The sequence below is a fragment of the Dermochelys coriacea genome, chromosome 2, assembly GCF_009764565.3.
Source record: "Dermochelys coriacea isolate rDerCor1 chromosome 2, rDerCor1.pri.v4, whole genome shotgun sequence".
Classification (NCBI taxonomy): Eukaryota; Metazoa; Chordata; order Testudines; family Dermochelyidae; genus Dermochelys; species Dermochelys coriacea.
Window position 1 is genome coordinate 82,664,231 of NC_050069.1, and position 20,393 is coordinate 82,684,623.

Here is a 20,393-nt window from a genome sequence, read left to right on the forward strand (position 1 = left end):
AGGCCCAACAAAGAAAACAACAGAACGCCACTAGCCATCACCTTCAGCCCCCAACTAAAACCTCTCCAACGCATCATCAAGGATCTACAACCTATCCTGAAGGACGAGCCATCGCTCTCTCAGATCTTGGGAGACAGGCCAGTCCTTGCTTACAGACAGCCCCCCAATCTGAAGCAAATACTCGCCAGCAACCACACAACAGAACCACTAACCCAGGAACCTATCCTTGCAACAAAGCCCGTTGCCAACTCTGTCCACATATCTATTCAGCGGATACCATCATAGGGCCTAATCACATCAGCCACACTATCAGAGGCTCGTTCACCTGCGCATCTACCAATGTGATATATGCCATCATGTGCCAGCAATGCCCCTCTGCCATGTACATTGGCCAAACTGGACAGTCTCTACGTAAAAGAATGAATGGACACAAATCAGACGTCAAGAATTATAACATTCAAAAACCAGTTGGAGAACACTTCAATCTCTCTGGTCACTCGATCACAGACCTAAGAGTGGCTATACTTCAACAAAAAAGCTTCAAAAACAGACTCCAACGAGAGACTGCTGAATTGGAATTAATTTGCAAACTGGATACAATTAACTTAGGCTTGAATAGAGACTGGGAATGGATGAGTCATTACACAAAGTAAAACTATTTCCCCATGGTATTTCTCCCTCCCACCCCACCCCCCACTGTTCCTCTGATATTCTTGTTAACTGCTGGAATTAGCCTACCTGCTTGTCACCATGAAAGGTTTTCCTCCTTCCCCCCCCCTGCTGTTGGTGATGGCTTATCTTAAGTGATCACTCTCCTTACAGTGTGTATGATAAACCCATTGTTTCATGTTTTCTGTGTGTGTATATATAAATCTCTCCTCTGTTTTTTCCACCAAATGCATCGGATGAAGTGAGCTGTAGCTCACGAAAGCTTATGCTCTAATAAATTTGTTAGTCTCTAAGGTGCCACAAGTACTCCTTTTCTTTTCACTGTTATTTAGTATCTAAACTGTGCTTTACAGAGAACCTGTGTTACAGACTAGTAGAAACCAGTCACATGTTACATGTGTTTCAGTGACACTTCCCCATAAAACTCTTACTTAAATTCCAGTGACCTGTTTAAGTACTCTTCTGAGTATAGAGGCTTTCCTGAATTGGGGTCTTTATAGCAGTGTGAGTAATTTTACACTAATCTGCAAGATATTAAAATTATTAGTTCTTAATGAGCAACCAATACTTCTAGACTCATTCCCTCCCATCCTGCATCAGATTAGACTTCCAGCATTTTACCCAATCTCTCCATTTCTTTGCACTCACAATTTCTACATTGTAATTTAATAATTTCTACCTTTTTCGTTTGCGTGAGTATTTTGCCCACCTCTTTGCCATGCCAATTCCTACATCTGTTTCCAAAATTATCATTATCCAGTAGGTTTCTCTCTATAGAAAACACGTCCTATCCATTGATATTTGTGCCTCCTAATCATCTTAATGTTGCCTGTCACTTCATTTTCCTGCATCTGTTAGCCTGGTTTCCTAGCCAGCAATGTACATTAACACTGTTGTCCTCACCATTCTTTTTGATGGTGTCAAGCATTAATGCTATTTTCTTGATGAGGAGTTATGTCTTTGAACTATAGATCACCATAAAAAAATATTAGCCAGTAAAGTGTTGGAAAGAGATCTACTGACTTCAGAAGAGTGCATTTCCTTATTTGCTAATCTTCTCCTGGAATTTAGGAGGAAAACACTGAACTAGAATGAAATGTGCATCAATATAAGTTTTGTTTTTTAAAATACGGTTGGGGGGGATGATTTTTTCTTAAAGACATGAAGGGGAGTGAACACCTATCATCTTTAAACAATTTGCAAAGAGTTGTAGGGGGATTGTGCTACAGTAGTTTATTCCCCTTCCCGTTTTGTTTTTTCCCCAAATCTTGTGAAGCTCATGTGGTTGTACATTTCTCAAGTGAACATAACATTTAAGAAATATGGAGCTAAAGCAGTTTTAAACGGGAACTTTTGTAAGAAGTTTTATTTAAATTCCATATTTTAAGGTGAACATGTCAAGAGTGAAAAAAATCTAATTGCTGAATTGTCTGAGATCAATTACTGCAGTGAAATCATGTATTAGGTATACTGGTGATCTCTTCCTAGGTGCTAAGCTAGTGATCAATAAGTCTTTAGTTCCTTAGCTCTCATGTATCACCTTTCTTGTGTAAAACAGTAGTATAACACCAATTCTCCTGCCCTTTGTCTGCTCAAATGCATTCTGTAAACATTGCCAGTTATTTCTAAAGACTTCCCCGTGCTTTAGAAAAAGATATATATATATAAATGAAGAAAGAAAATAGCCTGTGGCAGCATTGTGGTTTTATTTATTTATCAGTTATTCTCCTTAGGCAATTACTTTATTATAAGGGATGATAGCTTACTTACAACATGTTATAAAAATCCTTACCCAGCTTGTTGAAGGGAGGTAAAAAAATTAGGTTGTATCTGTGCAGTAGATGATTTGTTAAGTAATATTTTGCAACATATTTTCAATTCATAATTTTCAAATTACACTGAAGTCAACACAACTATAAACCTCAAAAAGATGTTGCAAATTAAAAAAGGAAATATGTTTGAAAATCCTTAACTATTACTTCGGATATCTAGCTGCAAGGCAGAAGGTGTTTTTATGGTAAAATCCTGTAAAAACAGAACTAACAAGTATTTACATTATCTTAATGATGGTACTGCTGCTAGATGCCACAATACAATTATGCCAGTGTAGTTCATTTCACTATGGCTCTTAATATAGCTAATTTTGTTTCAAAGGAGAGAGATGTGCTTGCTCTGCCCCTCCCTGACGTATGTATTTAACTCATATAATTAATGTTAAGAGTTTTAAGCATGGTTTGTGGAAAGAATAGAGCATTTGTCATAGAAAAAATTGGAATTGAAGGGCAGAGGCAGAAGTGACAACCATTGTTTTCTTTTCATCATTCACTGGTCTTCTCTCTTTTTCTATCCTTATTTTACTTAATCATATTCCACAATATTTAGAAATACAACATTTTTGAGACGTTCCTTTCAATCTATATCCTATACTTATCACCACGCTCATCAAGAAGGGAAACCATGCCAGGCTTGATCAAACCCAGCTTTCTTAGGTTACATGTCCAATACAGCTAGTTCCTACAGTCCTGGGTTACTGTAGTAGGCACTATGATACCACCAATACTTAATCTTCTTTCCAGATTTACATTTAAAGAGTCCTTCCTTAAGACGATGCCACATACTTTTCAGTTTATCTCCATTTGCCCTCACTTTTGTAGTTTAAAAACCAGCTAGCAAAGAACTGCTTTCATACTTCTGAGTTTACTAATACAAGCTACATAGACTAATAAGTAGCAGTTCATAGCTGTGTCCCTTTATTAACTTATTTCTACTCACTTTAATGCAAGTCTCTGCTATTGAAATAGTAAGATTCTAAAATTTACATAGAGGCCATTTCTTCATGTAAATGACTACTGTAAATACTGCTTACTTCAGCAGTTCATTTACTGATGGAATCTTAGCTTTCTATATATATTTACTAATTTTGTCTCCAATGCTTCAGGGGAGAGATCAAGACGACCCTTTCCCCCTCCTGTTTTAGTTTTAACTAGGAATAGTATTTTTAGAGGAATGTGGGGTTTAGGTGAAAATAATGCTACAATTAAGGCATTTTAAGAAGGGATCATAAAAATGAGATTTAGGCTTAGTCAAATTCATATCTATGTGCCTCTGATGTGCGCACCACTATTTTTCCATTACCTGTGTACTCTAGCGTTGTACATTAAAATATTTCATGAATTATTTCATTTGGTTTTTATATGCAAGATTTGATAGCTCCTTACAGAAATTAAATACTTTTGTAAATGTGGGTTTAACGCATGATAGCTTCAGCAGAGTCTACACCGACTTTCAGACAGTATTTATATACAGTACCACATTATATGCAAGGATGCTACGGCTCTTGAGCGTCAGTTGCCTCTGCAAAACAAGTGACAACTTGAATAGCTGTAAAATCTGCAAGCCACTGCCAGAAAGCAGTGAAATTCAAGCCAGTGAGTGGCCTCTGGAATGGCCAATAGCATATCACCAGTGAAGCCGCACAGTAAAAGAGTAACTCTACAGTTGTGGAAGTTTGTAGAATTCAGTTTTCTGGGGTTTTAAGCTGTCACTTTTGTAATATGGATTTCAAGAGAATAGGACATATATTTATGTGCACATAATGCAGTAGGTAGTATCATTAGTCTTAAAACAAGAGTCCCTAGAATAATTTTGATGCAGCAAATGCAATGTGAAGTTTTCTCCAAAGAAGCTGAAGGGAAGCTATTAACTTGTGGCAGCTATGTGGACTAAGTGTGTATTTTCATTCATTCAAGGTTATTTTTGAAACCTAATTGGAGGGATTCAACTGTCTAGATGAAAGATCCTCTATTCTCTAAACTTGAATTTACACCTTGATGCGGGGAGTTGAAAGATCAGCTTCCTTTAGCTAGCCCCTGCTCCTGTTAAGTTAAGGCCTGGGATCCAGCAGAATCTTCAAGCCACTTCTCTGGGTCTCTTCATAACAGAGGCACGATTAGGGCTCATCTTCCCCACCCTTGCAGGGGCATCGAGCTTCTCAGAGCCTGGTTCCCCAACATCCTTTCCCGTGAAATTCTACACTTCTACCACTCACCACATTTTTCTTGCTGACCAAAAAAAAAAAAAACAAACAAAAAACACACATTTCCTACTTTTCTCATTTCTGTACTTTCTGCTTAGTACATCCCCCAATTTTGCACGTTTCCTCTGCCTCTCTTCTTACTGCTACAGGATAAGGGGGTGTTTTGGTTTGTTTTTGCTGGTCTGGATAGGGTCTACCAATTCTACCCAGCAGGGCCAGAAACCCTACCCTCCACATTGTTCTGATGTTGTTCAAAGTCAGCAGGACACATGCAGGAAAAAAAATTAATTTGCCCTGTTTTGTTTTTAAACTCAAGACCCTAAGCCTCTGAACAGTCCCAACAAGAGCATACGTGTGAAAATTAGCAAGAAGGACAGCTGCTAAATCATCATATCAACAGATTGCCACCCCACTCTTTTCCTGGAGCTTCAGAAAGGTTTCCAACTTTTTCCACAGCCGGTCTTCTATGCCATGGAGTATAAGCTGTCAAGAGATGAGAGATACTTCATCCTTTCCCAAAGAAATGAGCATGGACAATGAACCAGCAGGCCTCCCATCTCTTACCCGTCGAGTGATTAATAAAATGCACATGAAACCAAGATTTTGTGCATGTTTTTTGAAATACTAGCACCAAGTAAATCGTTATTTTAAGACTTTTCCAGAAATCTGGCATTAAAAAAAACCCACCACCACTAACTCCCTGCTTCCACAAACACAAGTTCCAAAAACTGCTGTATTTTAGCTCAGATCAAAATTTCAAGTAATATTCACCCAATATTTAAGGACCTTCCCCACCCTCCTTGCTAATTTAGCGATATCTAGAAATGTATTCTGGAGTCCATTAGAATGTGACTGATGAGATTATAAAGTTGAAAATAGGCTTATCAATGCATCCAAATAATTAAGCACCACTTCAAGATCACGAACAAAATACAAGATGTATCATCTGTTCCAGAAAATAATTTTAAATATTTCCCAAGCTAACAATGAAAATTAAAATATTATTCCTTCTAAACTTATGGATGAATCTGATAACACCTACTGACATATTTTCAAAATGGCAAACAAATCATTAGGAATACAAAAAACATTCACAAACAAAATAATGCATCCGATGAAGTGAGCTGTAGCTCACGAAAGCTTATGCTCAAATAAATTGGTTAGTCTCTAAGGTGCCACAAGTACTCCTTTTCTTTTTGCCAATACAGACTAACATGGCTGCTACTCTGAAACAAAATATATACATCTTTTTGGTCTGTTTAGCCAACAGTGAATAATCCTTTAATGGATTTTAATGTAGCTTGTGCAAATACAAATATAATCTTAGAAAACAGACACATATGTACACTATTAAACACTTTATTCAAAAATTAGCTGCATTAGCAATTTCATGTCAGAATTAATGAGCTGAAAGATTTTAGTCTAATGACTAAAGAATCTACTTGAAATGTGGGATGATTGTCAAAAAATTGCAGCTGAGTTGCGGGCAAGCCATGGAAAATTGTGGAAAGTAATAATGGACCTTATTATTTGCAGTAATAATATCCATTACTACTTTTCTGTGATTTTTCTGCTGTCAGTTGTCCAGGGCTGTGAATGGGGGACCAAAGCTGATAACAGGAACATTGGGTTGAGGCTCCCAGCTGTCAGCCACATTGGGCAGCCAGGGCTTTCACGGAGAGCCATGCACATGGCGGGGGTCCCGCTGTCAAAACTGCAATGGAGGCCTAATATTGCAGAATCAGTAGCATCACCAATTAAAAAAGGCCTTCCTAATGACACATTATTTGAAACAGGAAATATAAAATGTGTGTTTAATTTACACTTGCCTAATTAATTTTTAAAGTTTGTTTTAGTACTAGTTATAGAATATATCTTACATATACACAATTGATACTTTTCACGACCAGTAAATACCAAGATAAATTTATTAAATAAATAGTCACAGTAGTTGGCACTACTGTTTCCAGTGCTGGTATTCAGATACCACTAGAACCTGGTTTCTGTAACATACATATGTTGACCAGTTTCAGTAAATAGTACTGAAAAGATACATGTATTTTAATTAACTTAGCAATGTATTGTGCATATTGCAGAAACAATCATCCTCCCACACATCAACACTGGATGAAAGACACCGATGTCTTCTTTTAGTAAAAGCGACCTACGCAGAAAGAGAAAAAAAAAACAGGAAGAATTAGTTTCCACTCAAGCTAAAAATATCTTTAAAAAATTTAAGACATTTAACTTATTTTTTGTTTGACAACTGGTCATTGTACTGACTCTTACCTTAAATCTGAGAGAAGCTCTTTTCTTCTAACTCTTTCTTCATTGCCACTGCAGTCTTCTCAATGGACAAAACTCCCATCATTCAGCTGTCACTGCTTTGAAGCTTTGTGTTATCTTGAAGCAGTAAGTTTCTTCATGTTAAATCTTACAAATATCTTAAAATCTAGTTGCAGTTTTTCTATTACCCACCCAGTGAAAATTCTGATGTTTGTGCTTGCAAGCTTTTACCTCATTTTCTGCAGTTCTACCTATGATGGTGTTCCAAAAGTCTCTCTTCAGCCTGTCCCAAAAAGCATGCAGCAAGTCTCATATTTGCTTTGCTTCACTATTAATATGCCTTCCCCTCTTCACTTCATTCCCTAGTCTTGCAGTCTTCTATACTGTCACTTTAAAAAAAAAAAAAACTCAGTTATATTCACTGCTATTATTGTAACTCATCCTTCCTGTCTTATATTTTCCTATTGCCCATTTCTAAATATCTTGCTCTTTACCTTGTAGCCTGAGCACTTTGGAACTCCCTTCCCCTCTTTTTTGATTTCATTTAAATACCATTTCAACACTTAATCGATGCTTTATTTGCTCTTTTAAATTCAACTTATGTTCTCTTCTGGAATGAAGAGTTTGATGCTTGTTTTTGTGGTCTGTCCTTCTGTTACCCTTTCTCAGAATTACTAAACAATATCATTATTACTGGGCTTTGTTTCTTCTCTTTTACTAGTTTTTAGACTACTATGTTTAGATGCCTCAGAACATGGGACTTAAAAAAAAATATTTGAAAAGAAGGATTAGAATAGCCGATGCTCTGTTCAAGGTAGTCATAAACTCACTACAATAGGTCTTTTCCATTTCTAACTACAATGGTCTGATTAATCCATCCAGAAACTAATAACTCAAGGAATAAGCCAAATAGCAAGAGTATAGTGTTGCCACATCCTCCCACAAAAGCAGTGCCTTTGTGATTTAAAGGAATGAGATGCGTGTACTATACTTCATTGCAACATTAGCAATTTTACTTTAAAAAAAAAATGTAATGAAGTAGAATTACAATAGAACCTCCGAGTTATGAACATCAGAGTTATGAACTGATCAGTCAGCCACACACCTCATTTGGAATTGGAAATACGCAATCAGCAGCAGAGGACACCCCCCCCACACACACACCCCAAAAAATGCAAATACAATACAGTGCTGTGTGTGACGTTATCTGATAAAATATGACCATGTAGATCATTGTTGCTACCACTGTTATATAATTGCAACAAACCTTGTATAAAGTATGTCATGTAAGGTGTCTACGGAAAGGTTATGATTTGCTGAATATCATTATGCTATTTGTAGGCATGTATCATTTTTGTATCTGAAGTTATGGATATTAACTATGTACCTGTATTTCAAATGTTTGCTCATGTGGTAACATCCACAAGGTATTTAGCCCGCACTTCTTGAAGGGACTATTCAAGTTGAATGACACATCAAAGATCACTTAATTCACAATGGAAGATGCCTATCTACACATAAACAACAAGGGGTTCGGTGGCACCTTAAAGACTAACACATTTATTTAGACATAAGCTTTCATGGGTAAAAAATCCACTTCTTCAGATGCATGGAGTGAAAGTTACAGATGCAGGCATTATTATATTGACACGTGAAAAGAAGGAAGTTACCCCACAAGTGGAAAACCAGTGTTGACAGGACCAATTCAATCAGGTGGATATAGTCCACTCCCAATAATTGATGAGGTGGTGTCAATTCCAGAGGAGAGAAAGTTGCTTTTGTAGTTAGCCAGCAACTCCCAGTCCCTATTCAAGCCCAAATTAACGGTGTTAAATTTGCAAATGAATTTTAGTTCTGCAGTTTCTCTCTGAAGTCTGTTTCTGAAGTTTTTTTTGTTCAAATATGGCTATTTTTAAATCTGTTAGAGAACGTTAAGGAAGATTGAAGTGTTCTCCCACTGGTTTTTGTATGTTACCATTCCTAATGTCAGATTTGTGTCCCTTTATTCTTTTACGTAGAGACTGTCCGGTTTGGCCAATGTACATGGTACACAGAGACTGGGAGTGGCTGGCTCACTACAAAAGCAGTGTTCCCTCTCCTGGAATTGATACCTTCTCATCAGTTATTGGGAGTGGACCACATCTACCCTGACTGAATTGGCCCTGTCAGCACTGGTTCTCCACTTGTGAGGCAACTCCTTTCTCTTCATGTGTCAATATAATAATGCCTGCATCTGTAATTTTCACTCCAGGCATCTGAAGAAGTGGGTTTTTTACCCACAAAAGCTTATGCCCAAATAAATCTGTTAGTCTTTAAGTTGCCACCCGACGCCTCCTTGTTTTTGTGGATACAGACTAACACGGCTACCCCGATACTATCTACACTTAATGGACTTTGCTGTGAATGTTCTAACTGGAGTATGGGGGAATGGCATCTACTATGACTAAGCAAAGCATAAATGGACATGTGATTTGCCCATGTGACTCGAAACACCATCTTGTTCCCAGTAATTATCCACAGTGAGAACAATGTGTCCTGGAAACATATAAAAGGTCCTGGAAACATCTCCATTTTGCCTTTTTCCTGCTCAAACCTCTGGACCACGGATTTATACTAATGGGAGCATTCTAATCAAGGGACTGAGGAACTTCCAATGATTTGGAAGCGACCAAAGACTTAACAAGCCAGCAGTTTATTTCATCACTGCTACAAACCTGATCCAAGAACTTTGCAATTGTTGTATGTATTTGATTCCTTTAACCAATTTTAACTCTCACGTTTCTAAGAATAAATGGTGACACTGTGTTAAATGCAAACTGCTAAAAAAATAAAGGGAAAGGAGCATTTTTCTTCTGCATAGTAAAGTTTCAAAGCTGTCTTACATCAATGTTCATTATAGTTTTCACAAGTTTACAACTGTTTTGTTCAGAGTTATGAACAACCTCCATTCCCAAGGTGTTTGTAACTGGGGTTCTACTGTACTCATCTCACTTATTTTTAAACCTTCTTTTCCTGTCTTTCTCCATTATCTCCTTTCCACACAGATCATGGTTCTGTTTTCCTGCATTTTCTTATATGTCTTCTTCCTCTTCGCCGCTATCCCCTTAGCCCTTCCCCCACATTATGTACTCTACATCCTCCCCTATATTCTCTTCTCCCTATAAAGTTTCTCTATCACACTTTTCTTACATTTATCTTTCCCCACTTCTTCCCCATGCACGCACCCACAGCTTGAAAATTTTAATCACAACTTATAACAAAACGATTAAGAAGGGCAACACCCAGATGAGAAGCCAAATATCTTGGAAAGGTTGCTGGATTCTTAACAAGGTGCTGTCACTGGACCCATATGGAGGCTTCATTTTGTGTGTCAGTGTCCAGTTAGGAGGAGTCAGAGTTGAAGATCCTTCCTCTCTCTGCTGTGGCTAGCAGAAGGGGAAAAAGATCATTCTCTGTAAACCTATCTGCTGCTGCAAGATTGGTACTCTGACACTCTTCTCCCACAGCCTTTGATTCTGGACTCCTTTTCCAATTTTTAGATTTCCAGGTCTAATTCCATCGTTGCTTTCACAAGCACAAGCATAAAATTAACCTGTTTGTATTATTTTCAGTGTTGTTCAAAAAAAACTCTGAACAGCATCAGTGAAATCTGAAAACTCCAGTAAGTTTTTATTCTCTGACAACCTGACAGAGATACAGTAGAACCTCAGAGTTACAAACACCTCAGGAATGGAGGTTGTTCATAACTGTGAAAAAAATGCTATGGTTGTTCTTTCAAAAGTTTCAACTGAACATTGACTAAGTAAAGTTTCAAAGCTGTATTATGCAGAAAAAAATTGCTGCTTTCCTTTTTTTAGTACTTTATTTTTAACATAATACTGTACTGTATTTGCTTTATTTATTTAATCAATCTCTGCTGCTGCCCGATTGCATACTTTCAGTTCCAAATGAGGTGTGTGGTTGACTGGTCAGTTTGTAACTCTGGTGTTTGTAACTCTGAGATTCTACTCTACAAGTATCCCAGAGAGGCACTGGAGCTATCTGTCTGCAGAGTTAGGACAACATTTAATCAGTTTATATTTGGTTCATGGTTGTTTAGAAGGTTGTCATGACAAACACGATGGCTAGAATTTAAGCTTTTATTTTTAAAAAAGAAGTCTCTGAAGAAGCTGATTATATTCATCCAGGAAAGCTACCTGTTCACTAACATCAAACTCATTTTTCAAGCCTCGATAATCATCCTCTGTCAGGTGTGCTTTAAGATATGGCAAGTTATAAGTTTTGTCCCAACAAGTTGCCAATTAGTTTACAAAAGCAGTCATTCCAGTTGCAATTATTTGCATAACTTGATGTGTGATAGATTAGTTCAACTGCCGAGTTTGTTTGGTCTACAAGTAGATAGGCTGCTTACACAGAGACAAAAAAGTTATTACTTTCTTGCTTAAATATCTGTTAACAATACTGAGGAAAAATAAGCTCTCTCTACGAGGGCTACCACTTGGAGGTACTCAGCTCTTCCAGGGGGTCGATCAACTCGTCTAGATATTTGCCTAATTTTACAATAGGCTACTTAAAAAGCACTTGCGAAGTCAGTACCAACTAAAATTTCACATAGACAATTACTACTTTATACTGCTGTATAAATTATGCACTATTACTACAGTACAATATTTGTATTTCAATTGATTTATTTTATAATTATATGGCAAAAACGAGAAAGCAAGCAATTTTTCAGTAATAGTGTGCTGTGACGCTTTTGTATTTTTATGTCCGATTTTGTAAGCAAGCAGTTTTTAAGTGAGGTGAAACTTGGGGGAAGTACGCAAGACAAATCAGACTCCTGACAGGGGTACAGTAGTTGGGAAAGGTTGAGAGCCACAGGGAATATCCATTGAGAGCCAACACCGATTTACGGGGTAATATGCAGGGAGGTCCAGTTAAGATTTCATTCCCAATCCAATTTTCCCTCCTTAAGAACTGAATTATGGTCAGTTTTCAAATACATGTGGTATTAAAAGCTCATGTTCATGTTTTCTGGGAGGATGCAGGGAGAGAGGGAAGAGGGCCTCATGTGCAATAGGAGGGAGGGAGCGAGAAAAATTCAGACTGATTTGGGATGATGTACTCAGTGGCACATTCAGACTGTCACCATGTTCCTATAAACGGATTATGATTTATGGATTACAGACCTGAAGTAATATGCTTCATGGGATCTTTCAGGAGTCAAGTGAGGAAAGATGAAATACTTTCATTTCTGAAGAGCAATTTTAAACTAGTTAGTTAGTAAAGTCCAAGCATTTGCTGCATAATTAATTTTCAAAAACCCTAGAGAGTTTCCATAAGAAACACTGATTTCTGCTTCACTCTTTCTGAAATCAATCTATTTTCAGAAGCCATTTGAAAATGACATAGGTCTGTTTCAAAAGCTTAAACTAGCTGGATGGAGAAGGCTATAAAACAATTTCTACCATAGTTTAAATACATATTTGAAGAAATATGCATAAATATGCAAAATGCACATTCTTCCAAACAGGTTTCAGAGTAGCAGCTGTGTTAGTCTGTATTCGCAAAAAGAAAAGGAGTACTTGTGGCACCTTAGAGTCTAACAAATTTATTTGAGCATAAGCTTTCGTGAGCATAAGCTCACTTCATCAGATGCATGCAGTGGAAAATACAGTACGGAAATTTTCTATACACAGAGGACATGAAACAATGGGTGTTACCATACACACTGTAACAAGAGTGATCTGCTGGTAATAGCTCACCTTACCGAGAGAGAGAGAGAGAGAGAGAACACCAACAACACCCTTTTGTAGTTTTCTGAGTGTCACTGACGTCAATAAGATTAACATCAGTCTCTAAATTTGATAAACGGGCAGGTCTCTCAATGCGGAAAGAAGCTGCTCTTTAGAAGAGCACTCCCAATTAGGAGCTATTTCTAAGACTTTACTTTCAAGCATACAAGGATAAAAATCTATTGCTAAATGACTGATAGCTACTTGGAACTTAATGATGTTTCTTCAGTTCTGGTTAGCAAGAACATATCTGACACAAACATACAAAAGAGGAAATCTGGCAGGAAAACAGTCTGAAAAGTTAAACACAAATTATATCTTATGCCTGAACTCTCTTATCTCTAGACTGGAAATCTACAGTTTCAGGTCAGCCTTGGATATTCTCTCCCATTTTCATTTCTACATGAAGTTCTGATCACTTAAATTATTTAGGAACAGACTATTTCAAGAGATCTGGACTTTTCCAGTTAAAATTGCAACTAGGACAGTGATTCTTAACCTATGAATCATGACACCACTTACAATCCATTTTCAGATAAATCAGATTTGACCAGCTGCTCATAATTAGTCTTCTAGTGTCAAAAACTAACTATCGCATGGAATCATGAGGCCCCTCATTTTAAGCATAAGGGAAAACAGCTTGAGACATCTGAGGAGGGACATTTCAGTCACTGCATATAGGTTCATAATATGAACAAGACTGAAACTTTGATCCAGGCAAATATAGTTTATTAAAATAGTCTGTGTAACTTGATTTTCCCTTTGATGTTTAAATTGTAATAATTGATTTACAATAATGAAAAAACTAAAAAAAGATTTTATGGAAGACTTCAGAAACAAAAAGGTTCCCTATAACAAGATGAACAATCTGCTGGACACACAATTATTAATGCATACAAATTTTGAAACAGGAACATAATAAAAACTGTTTTTAGTTCTTAAGTCATCACCTCCCTCTGCACCCAAAAAAGTTTTAATGAAAAAAATAAGGAAGGCTCTGAAATACTTGCAATACCACCAACACAGACTTGTTTTCAACTCAATTTAGGTCTTAAATGAATACTCTGCTGTGCAGACAATAGCACCGTGGCGCATTTAAATTTAGAAAACACCACCTATAATGCCAGAGCTCCAATTATTGAGAAGAATTAACTATTTCCATAACTATACAGGAAACATAACTACCTTAAAACTAGCGTAGTCATAGAGTAACATCTGCTGTTACAACTATGTTCAAATAATTTCTAGAAAGTGACCTCTTCCTTTAACTAGATACAACAAACACATGGGACACATTGTCTTGTTATTTCATGGCTTCATCACAGTAGCATTCAAGAACCTCCTGTCACGATCTAGTCTCAATCCAAGTCACTCACACACATATAATCTTGGTTTCAGAGCAGCAGCCGTGTTAGTCTGTATTCGCAAAAAGAAAAAGGAGTACTTATGGCACCTTAGAGACTAACAAATTTATTTGAGCATAGGCTTTTGTGAGTTACAGCTCACTTCATCGGAATGCATCCGATGAAGTGAGCTGTAGCTCACGAAAGCTTATGCTCACATAAATTTGTTAGTCTCTAAGGTGCCACAAGTACTCCTTTTTACATATAATCTTAAAAGCTAAAAATCCTCAGGATGTTTTCATTGGATGACACAAGTATATTAAGCAAATCTTATTGTTTATTCTTCTGTGAACATGCATAGGTACTCATCAGCATTTGTGAGATTTACAAGTGCCTATCAAGGAAAGGTAAATTCCCCTGGTTTTCATATTTATTTTTTAAAAATCATGGTTCGCCACTGTCAAATCAGGTGATACAGACTAACAGTTTGCAAATGTCATCTATTGAAATGTTTCCCTAGAGTTAAGATTTATTAACCGAAATCTTCTCACTTCTCGTGCAATGCTAGCACCTGTTTAAGAGTCAGAGGCAATCTTTTTCTTACAGAGTAATTCAGAGAAGAAAATGTAACGCTCAGTGGTTAATCTGCCTTAGGGAACTGAGAGAACAGCCTGACGGCATCACAAAAACCGCCTTCTGCAGTAAGTAACCGTTTGCATAAGGAAGTGCTCTGGTCGCCCCACACCCACCATGGGGAGGGATCAGAGTAGCAGCCGTGTTAGTCTGTATTGGCAAAAAGAAAAGGAGAACCTGTGGCACCTTAGAGACTAACCAATTTATTAGAGCATAAGCTTTCGTGAGCTACAGCTCAGGATGTTCGCTTCCCCAGCTCAGGCGGGAGCGCACAACCACCTCCGCGTGCGGCGGGCCACGCGTGGGAAAAACCGAGCGGGCTTCGCACACGCACGGCGGGGAGGGCGGAGAGCACCACGCCGCCCCGGGGAGGGGGGCGGGGGAAGCCGAGGAGCTTGGGCCGCTAGTGCAGGTGCTGAGCCGGGGCAGAGGCTGAGGACGGGGCGGCGGGGGACGGGGGGCAGCAGCCCCAGGCCCTGGGGCCCGGCTCGGCGTGGGGAGAGAGGACTCGGGGCGGCGGGAGGCAGGTGCAGGTGCAGGGAGAGCCGGTGCGGCCCGGCGGAGGCGGGTGCTGGTACCGGTATTTCCTGAAGAGCTGGTCGGACTCGCGGAAGCCGTTGTTCAGCAGCATGTTGATCCCGGCCAGCGCCAGCTCCGCGTCCTCGAGAAGCGGCGGCGACTCCTCGTCCTCCCGCGGCGGCAGCGGCTGCTGCTGCGACCCGGCCATGGCGACGAGACCGAGCCGGCTCCCCCGGGCTCCTGTCACCTCCCCCGGGCCGGAGGCGGGAGGGGAGCCGGCCGGCGGCCTCGCGTACGAGAGACCCCGCGGGAGGGGATGCGGGGGGAGGAAGGAGGAGGAGGAGGAGGAGGAGGAGCCTGGGCCGCTCCCTCGCTTTGGTACCCGCTGCGGTGCCGGAGCCTGCTCATGCACCCCCAGCTCTACGGCACAGACTTTGATAACGCGCATGCGCAGATATATCTGCGCGTGCGCGATGCGGGAGACGAAGCTGCTGCCCTTATCACCCGTCGGCACGTGCCGCTGAAGCCGCCCGGCCGGGGGGCGGGAGCGGCCTCGCGGCGGCTGCCGCCGCTGTCCGCGCGCGGGGCTCAGGAGGGGCCAAGCCGGGGAGAAGGGGCGCGAGGGCACCATCGCTGACAGGAACAGCGGCAGGGGGCGCGGTCCAACCCCCTCAGCCAGCGGGTGCGTGGAGCGAGAGCGGACTGGGCCCCGCAGCAAAGCGCAGAACCACCGCCGGCAACGGCCGCTGGGCGACGCGCGCGCCCCGGGCTCCTCCAAACGGGCCGCGAGCCCGCAGCGATCGACCACCAGCTTGGCAGGATAAGCAGGAGGATTTAGGAGTCAGAGGGACCCGAAGAAGAGCTCTCTGTGTAGCCCCAAAGCGGGTCTCTGTCACCTACAGACGTTAGTCTAGTAAAAGGTATTACCTCGCCCACCGTGTCCCTCCAGAGTCCCACCCTCGCACAGGTGGGGGTGGCAGGCGTGTGTTCCATTTGGGCCGCTTACAGGTACAAAACTGCGATTGTACTGGCCACACAGTGATTTTTAAGCATTTTCACCCGGAAATGCCCAGGACAACGTCTCGTGGACCAGCTCCCTTCCCAGCACCCGAAATCCCCACTCCCGGCAAACTTCTGTGGACGCCAGTGCACAGGCTGCGTGGGGGGGGGGGAGGGGGAATAGAGCAGGAGTCCCATGTGCACGGTAGGAGGGAGTTTGTGCCTGGAGCTTTTCTTGAGTTTCCTTCCTCACCCTTTGCATTTTCTCCTGTCCTTCTCCCAGCACGCCCTCTCTTCGCTGCATTGGTGCACCTAGCACATGCAGCAGCATGAGTGCTCTCCAGCTGCACAGCCAGCAGAAGAGCTATTAATAGTTCCGAGTCCTTGTGCAGAATCCTGTTTCCCTCGTGTGAGGCATAGTGAGTGTCTCAGGCTGCAGCAGCTGAGCCCCCAGAGCTGTGTAGCGGGGAAGCTCAGCCTTTCCTTTCTCTGCATTGCAGCTTTCACTTTTCATTGCATTTTTTAATTATTTTTTTTAAAGTGATTTTAGTGCTCGTGAAAGAGGGTGAATTCACTGCCTTAGAGACTGAAGGTTGGTAGTTTTTCCTAGAGCAATGCCTTTGCAGCTCTCCCTATGCCATTCTGCCAGTGGGCACCACTCATATGAGTTTAAACCCCACCCCTTACCGGGGTGCTGGAACAATTTTTATAGTGGGGGTGCTGAGAGCCATTAAGCCAAACTGTAAACCTTGTATATAATAGAAACCACTTCAAGCCAGGGGATGCAGCAGCATCCCTAGTTCCAGCATCTATGCCCCTCACCAGCATACCTACCATCAGTGGTAATGGGAACTTCCACCTGAAGTTGACTGTAAAGCCCATGCCAGAGCAGCCCCTTTTTTATTTAATTTAAATCCAAATCATGCAGATCATTGAGTGAACTATGGACAAGTGTACTACCATAAAGGTATCAATCCTAACCCCAAAATTTACAATTTAAAACACCATTAAGCTCCCCCCCCCCCAACAAAAGACTGTTCTTCCTGGATTCAGTTTTGTTAAGAGTCAAGACACTACCATCTTCACAGCCCTGAAACCCTCCAACAAATTTATGAGTGGAGCAAAATACAAATCTGTTTACCTTCAGGGTAGGTACAGCCATAGGTACTGACCCTGGGTGCTCCAGGGCTGCACCACCCACGGGGAAAAATTAGTGGGTGCTCAGCACCCACCGGCAGCCAGCTCCCCACTTCCTCCTCTGTGCGTGCCACGTCCCAGCTCCTCCGCCTACCTCCCAGCGCTTGCAGCCACCAAACAGCTGTAGCAAGCTCCAGGAGGGAGAGGGGAGGGGCGGGAACGTGGCACACTTAGGGGAGGATGCAGGGCTGGGGTAGGGATTTGGGGAAGGAGTCGAATAGGGACAGAGTTGGGGCAGAGAGGGGTCAAGCACCCACCGGCATCATTATAAGTCTGTGCCTATGGGTACAGAATGAGGAAAAGGCAGCTCTACAGTATGCTTTTTGCTTTCCCTTACACCTAGAAGGGATGGGATCGAAGCAGTATCGCCGCCCCTCAACCTGTGCTCCAAACTGGTGTAAAAGACTGACCAAGTTAGAATCACACTCTGAGGTGTGATTCTGGGGCAGCTGCTCATTGGAGTCAGTGAGTCCAAGAAGCAATGCAGAAATACATGGCCTGTGGGTTTCCTCAGAGCTACGGATATTGAGGGCTAACCCCTCTGCCACTGAGAAGCAAACAGCCACCCCTCTATTTCCCAAGTTCTTGTAGTTTCCCAGCCTTTATGTGTGACTAACCCAATAACTTTAGCATAGGGGCCTGTGTTCATCACTGTTGTTCTATGGATCCAATGTGTAAGGAGCTTGGAATCCTTGCAATTTTGTCTTCCGGCCTAGCTTCTCAGGACCATTTTGGCAGAGCTACTACTGGTAATCTATATTCTGTAACAAATGCTGTTGTTACTACTCAGCAGCTAGTTGTCCATTTTACAGTTAGGAAATGAATTACCACTTCAGAAAAGCATAAGTCTATGGAATAGTTTTGCAGCATAAGACTGCATTTCACCTGTTCAAGGAGAAATGTAATCTATTTAAACATCAGTGATCAAGCAATGTGACTTTTGCAGTGAGAGTTTTACTGCCTATCAGCCATAGTTTTATAGTGCCTCTGTTATAAACTGCATTTCAGCTCTTTAGTGCAGAGCAGATCAGCAGTGGAGATCAGCAATGCTGCAAGTTGCATTGTGTGTTGCATAGTGATAAGGGCTTTAGCAGATCTTAGGATGGATTAAGGTTAGTTTGATTTACACAGGGAACATGGAATTGCTGATTCAGTTTACAAGATGGGCTGTGGTAATGAGAAAACCTAAATGAACAGAGCAACATATGGCATTTGTACCGGTTAATGTGTCCTTTCCACCCCACCTTCCCCCTAAACCACCACTCATTCTTAATGTCACTTTAGTAGTTCATAATCAGATGAAGTGCATTTATATAACATTATTCTTTTTTAAAAAAGTGTTTTATAACTAATTAATTGTTCCTCAATACACCTAGTTGTAGCAATGTAGCATTTTTATCCCCTTTTTCAGAAACAGAAGATGCATATCCATAGTTGCTTCATTTTCGTCTTAGTTTGAAGATTTCTAACAGTACCATGCATTTGAATTAAATTTTATAAATCACTGTCAATGAAATGTTGATTTTTCGGGAAAGGATCTCAGAAAACTGAAAGAGAAATACATTTTATCGGAAGTTGGACTTATTTTATTTTTGCATAGCTCAAGTCCCATGTATCCTGTTTTTGAATCTTGAGGTCAGTCTAATCAATTACTGGAATGTAAGAAAAGTTTATCACAAATGAACTCTAAACAGAACTAGATCTTTGTACTATGGATGACAATGGGTCACTAATGAGATAATGGGATACTGGATACTGGAGCCTTTCACCTCTAAGTCACAAATTCAACTTTAACCCAGTTTGGTAATGGCTGAAAATTACTACCATATGATGGCTCTTCAAAAGTCTATAGGAAATTATATGTTTCCAGTCCAGTTTCTAGTGGCTAGATACTCATACTGTAATGCCACCGTCACAGTTGGCTCTCATTAACATCTATGTTGACAGTCTCAACAGAGACAATCAGTGAATGTCCCTGACAATTATATTACCCTCTTTCCTTTAGGGTATGTCTACATTACGAAATTAGGTTGAATTTATAGAAGTCGTTTTTGTAGAAAGCGTTTTTATACAGTTGAGTGTGTGTGTCCCCATACAAATGCTCTAAGTGCATGTAGTCGGCGGACTGTGTCCACAGTACCGAGGCAACAGTCGACTTCTGGAGCTTTGCACTGTGGGTAGCTATCCCACAGTTCCCGCAGTCTCCACCGCCCATTTGAATTCTGGGTAGAAATCCCAGTGCCTGATGGGGCTAAAACATTGTCGCGGGTGGTTCTGGGTACATATCATCAGGCCCCCGTTCCCTCTCTCCTTCTGTAAAAGCAAGAGCAGACAATCGTTTTGCGCCTTTTTTCTTGAGTTACCTGTGCAGACACCATACCACGGCAAGCATGGAGCCCGCTCAGCTAACCTTCACCATATGTCTCCTGGGTGCTGGCGGACATGGTACTGCATTGCTACACAGCAGCAGTTTATTGCATTTTGGCAGCAGACAGTGCAGTATGACTGGTAGCCGTCGTCGACGTAGTCCTGGGTGCTCTTTTAACTGGGCGCCTGGGCAAACATGGGAGTGACTCAGCCAGGTCATTTCCCTTGTTTCATCTCATGGTGATGGAGTCCTACTGGCAGTGCACTGTCTTTTAATTTGCAGCTAGCAGAAGACGATGGCCAGTAGTCATACTGCATCGTCTTCTGCCGAGCACCCAGGAGGTGACGATGGCTAGCGGTTGTACTGCACAGTCTGCTTCCAGCATGATGTATAAAGATAGTGAAGTGGCTCAAAACAAGAAATAGACCAGATTTGTTTTGTATTCATTTTCTCCTCCCTCCCTCTGTGAAATCAACGGCCTCCTAAACCCAGTTTTGAGTTCTATCCTTGAGGTTTTGAGTTCTATCCTTGAGGCGGCCATTCAGTTT

General features: G+C 41.1%; 1 protein-coding gene across 1 annotated transcript in view; it reads right to left on the reverse strand.

Moving 5' to 3' along the window:
- The window catches only part of TTC39C (tetratricopeptide repeat domain 39C), a 69,509-nt gene extending 53,762 nt beyond the window's left edge, over positions 1-15,747 (reverse strand). The window contains exon 1 of the mRNA XM_038390992.2: positions 15,341-15,747. Within this exon, the coding sequence (XP_038246920.2) occupies positions 15,341-15,729 (389 nt within the window). The 5' untranslated portion in view covers positions 15,730-15,747. The remainder of the gene's footprint in view (positions 1-15,340) is intronic.
- Between the last annotated feature and the right edge of the window lie 4,646 nt (positions 15,748-20,393).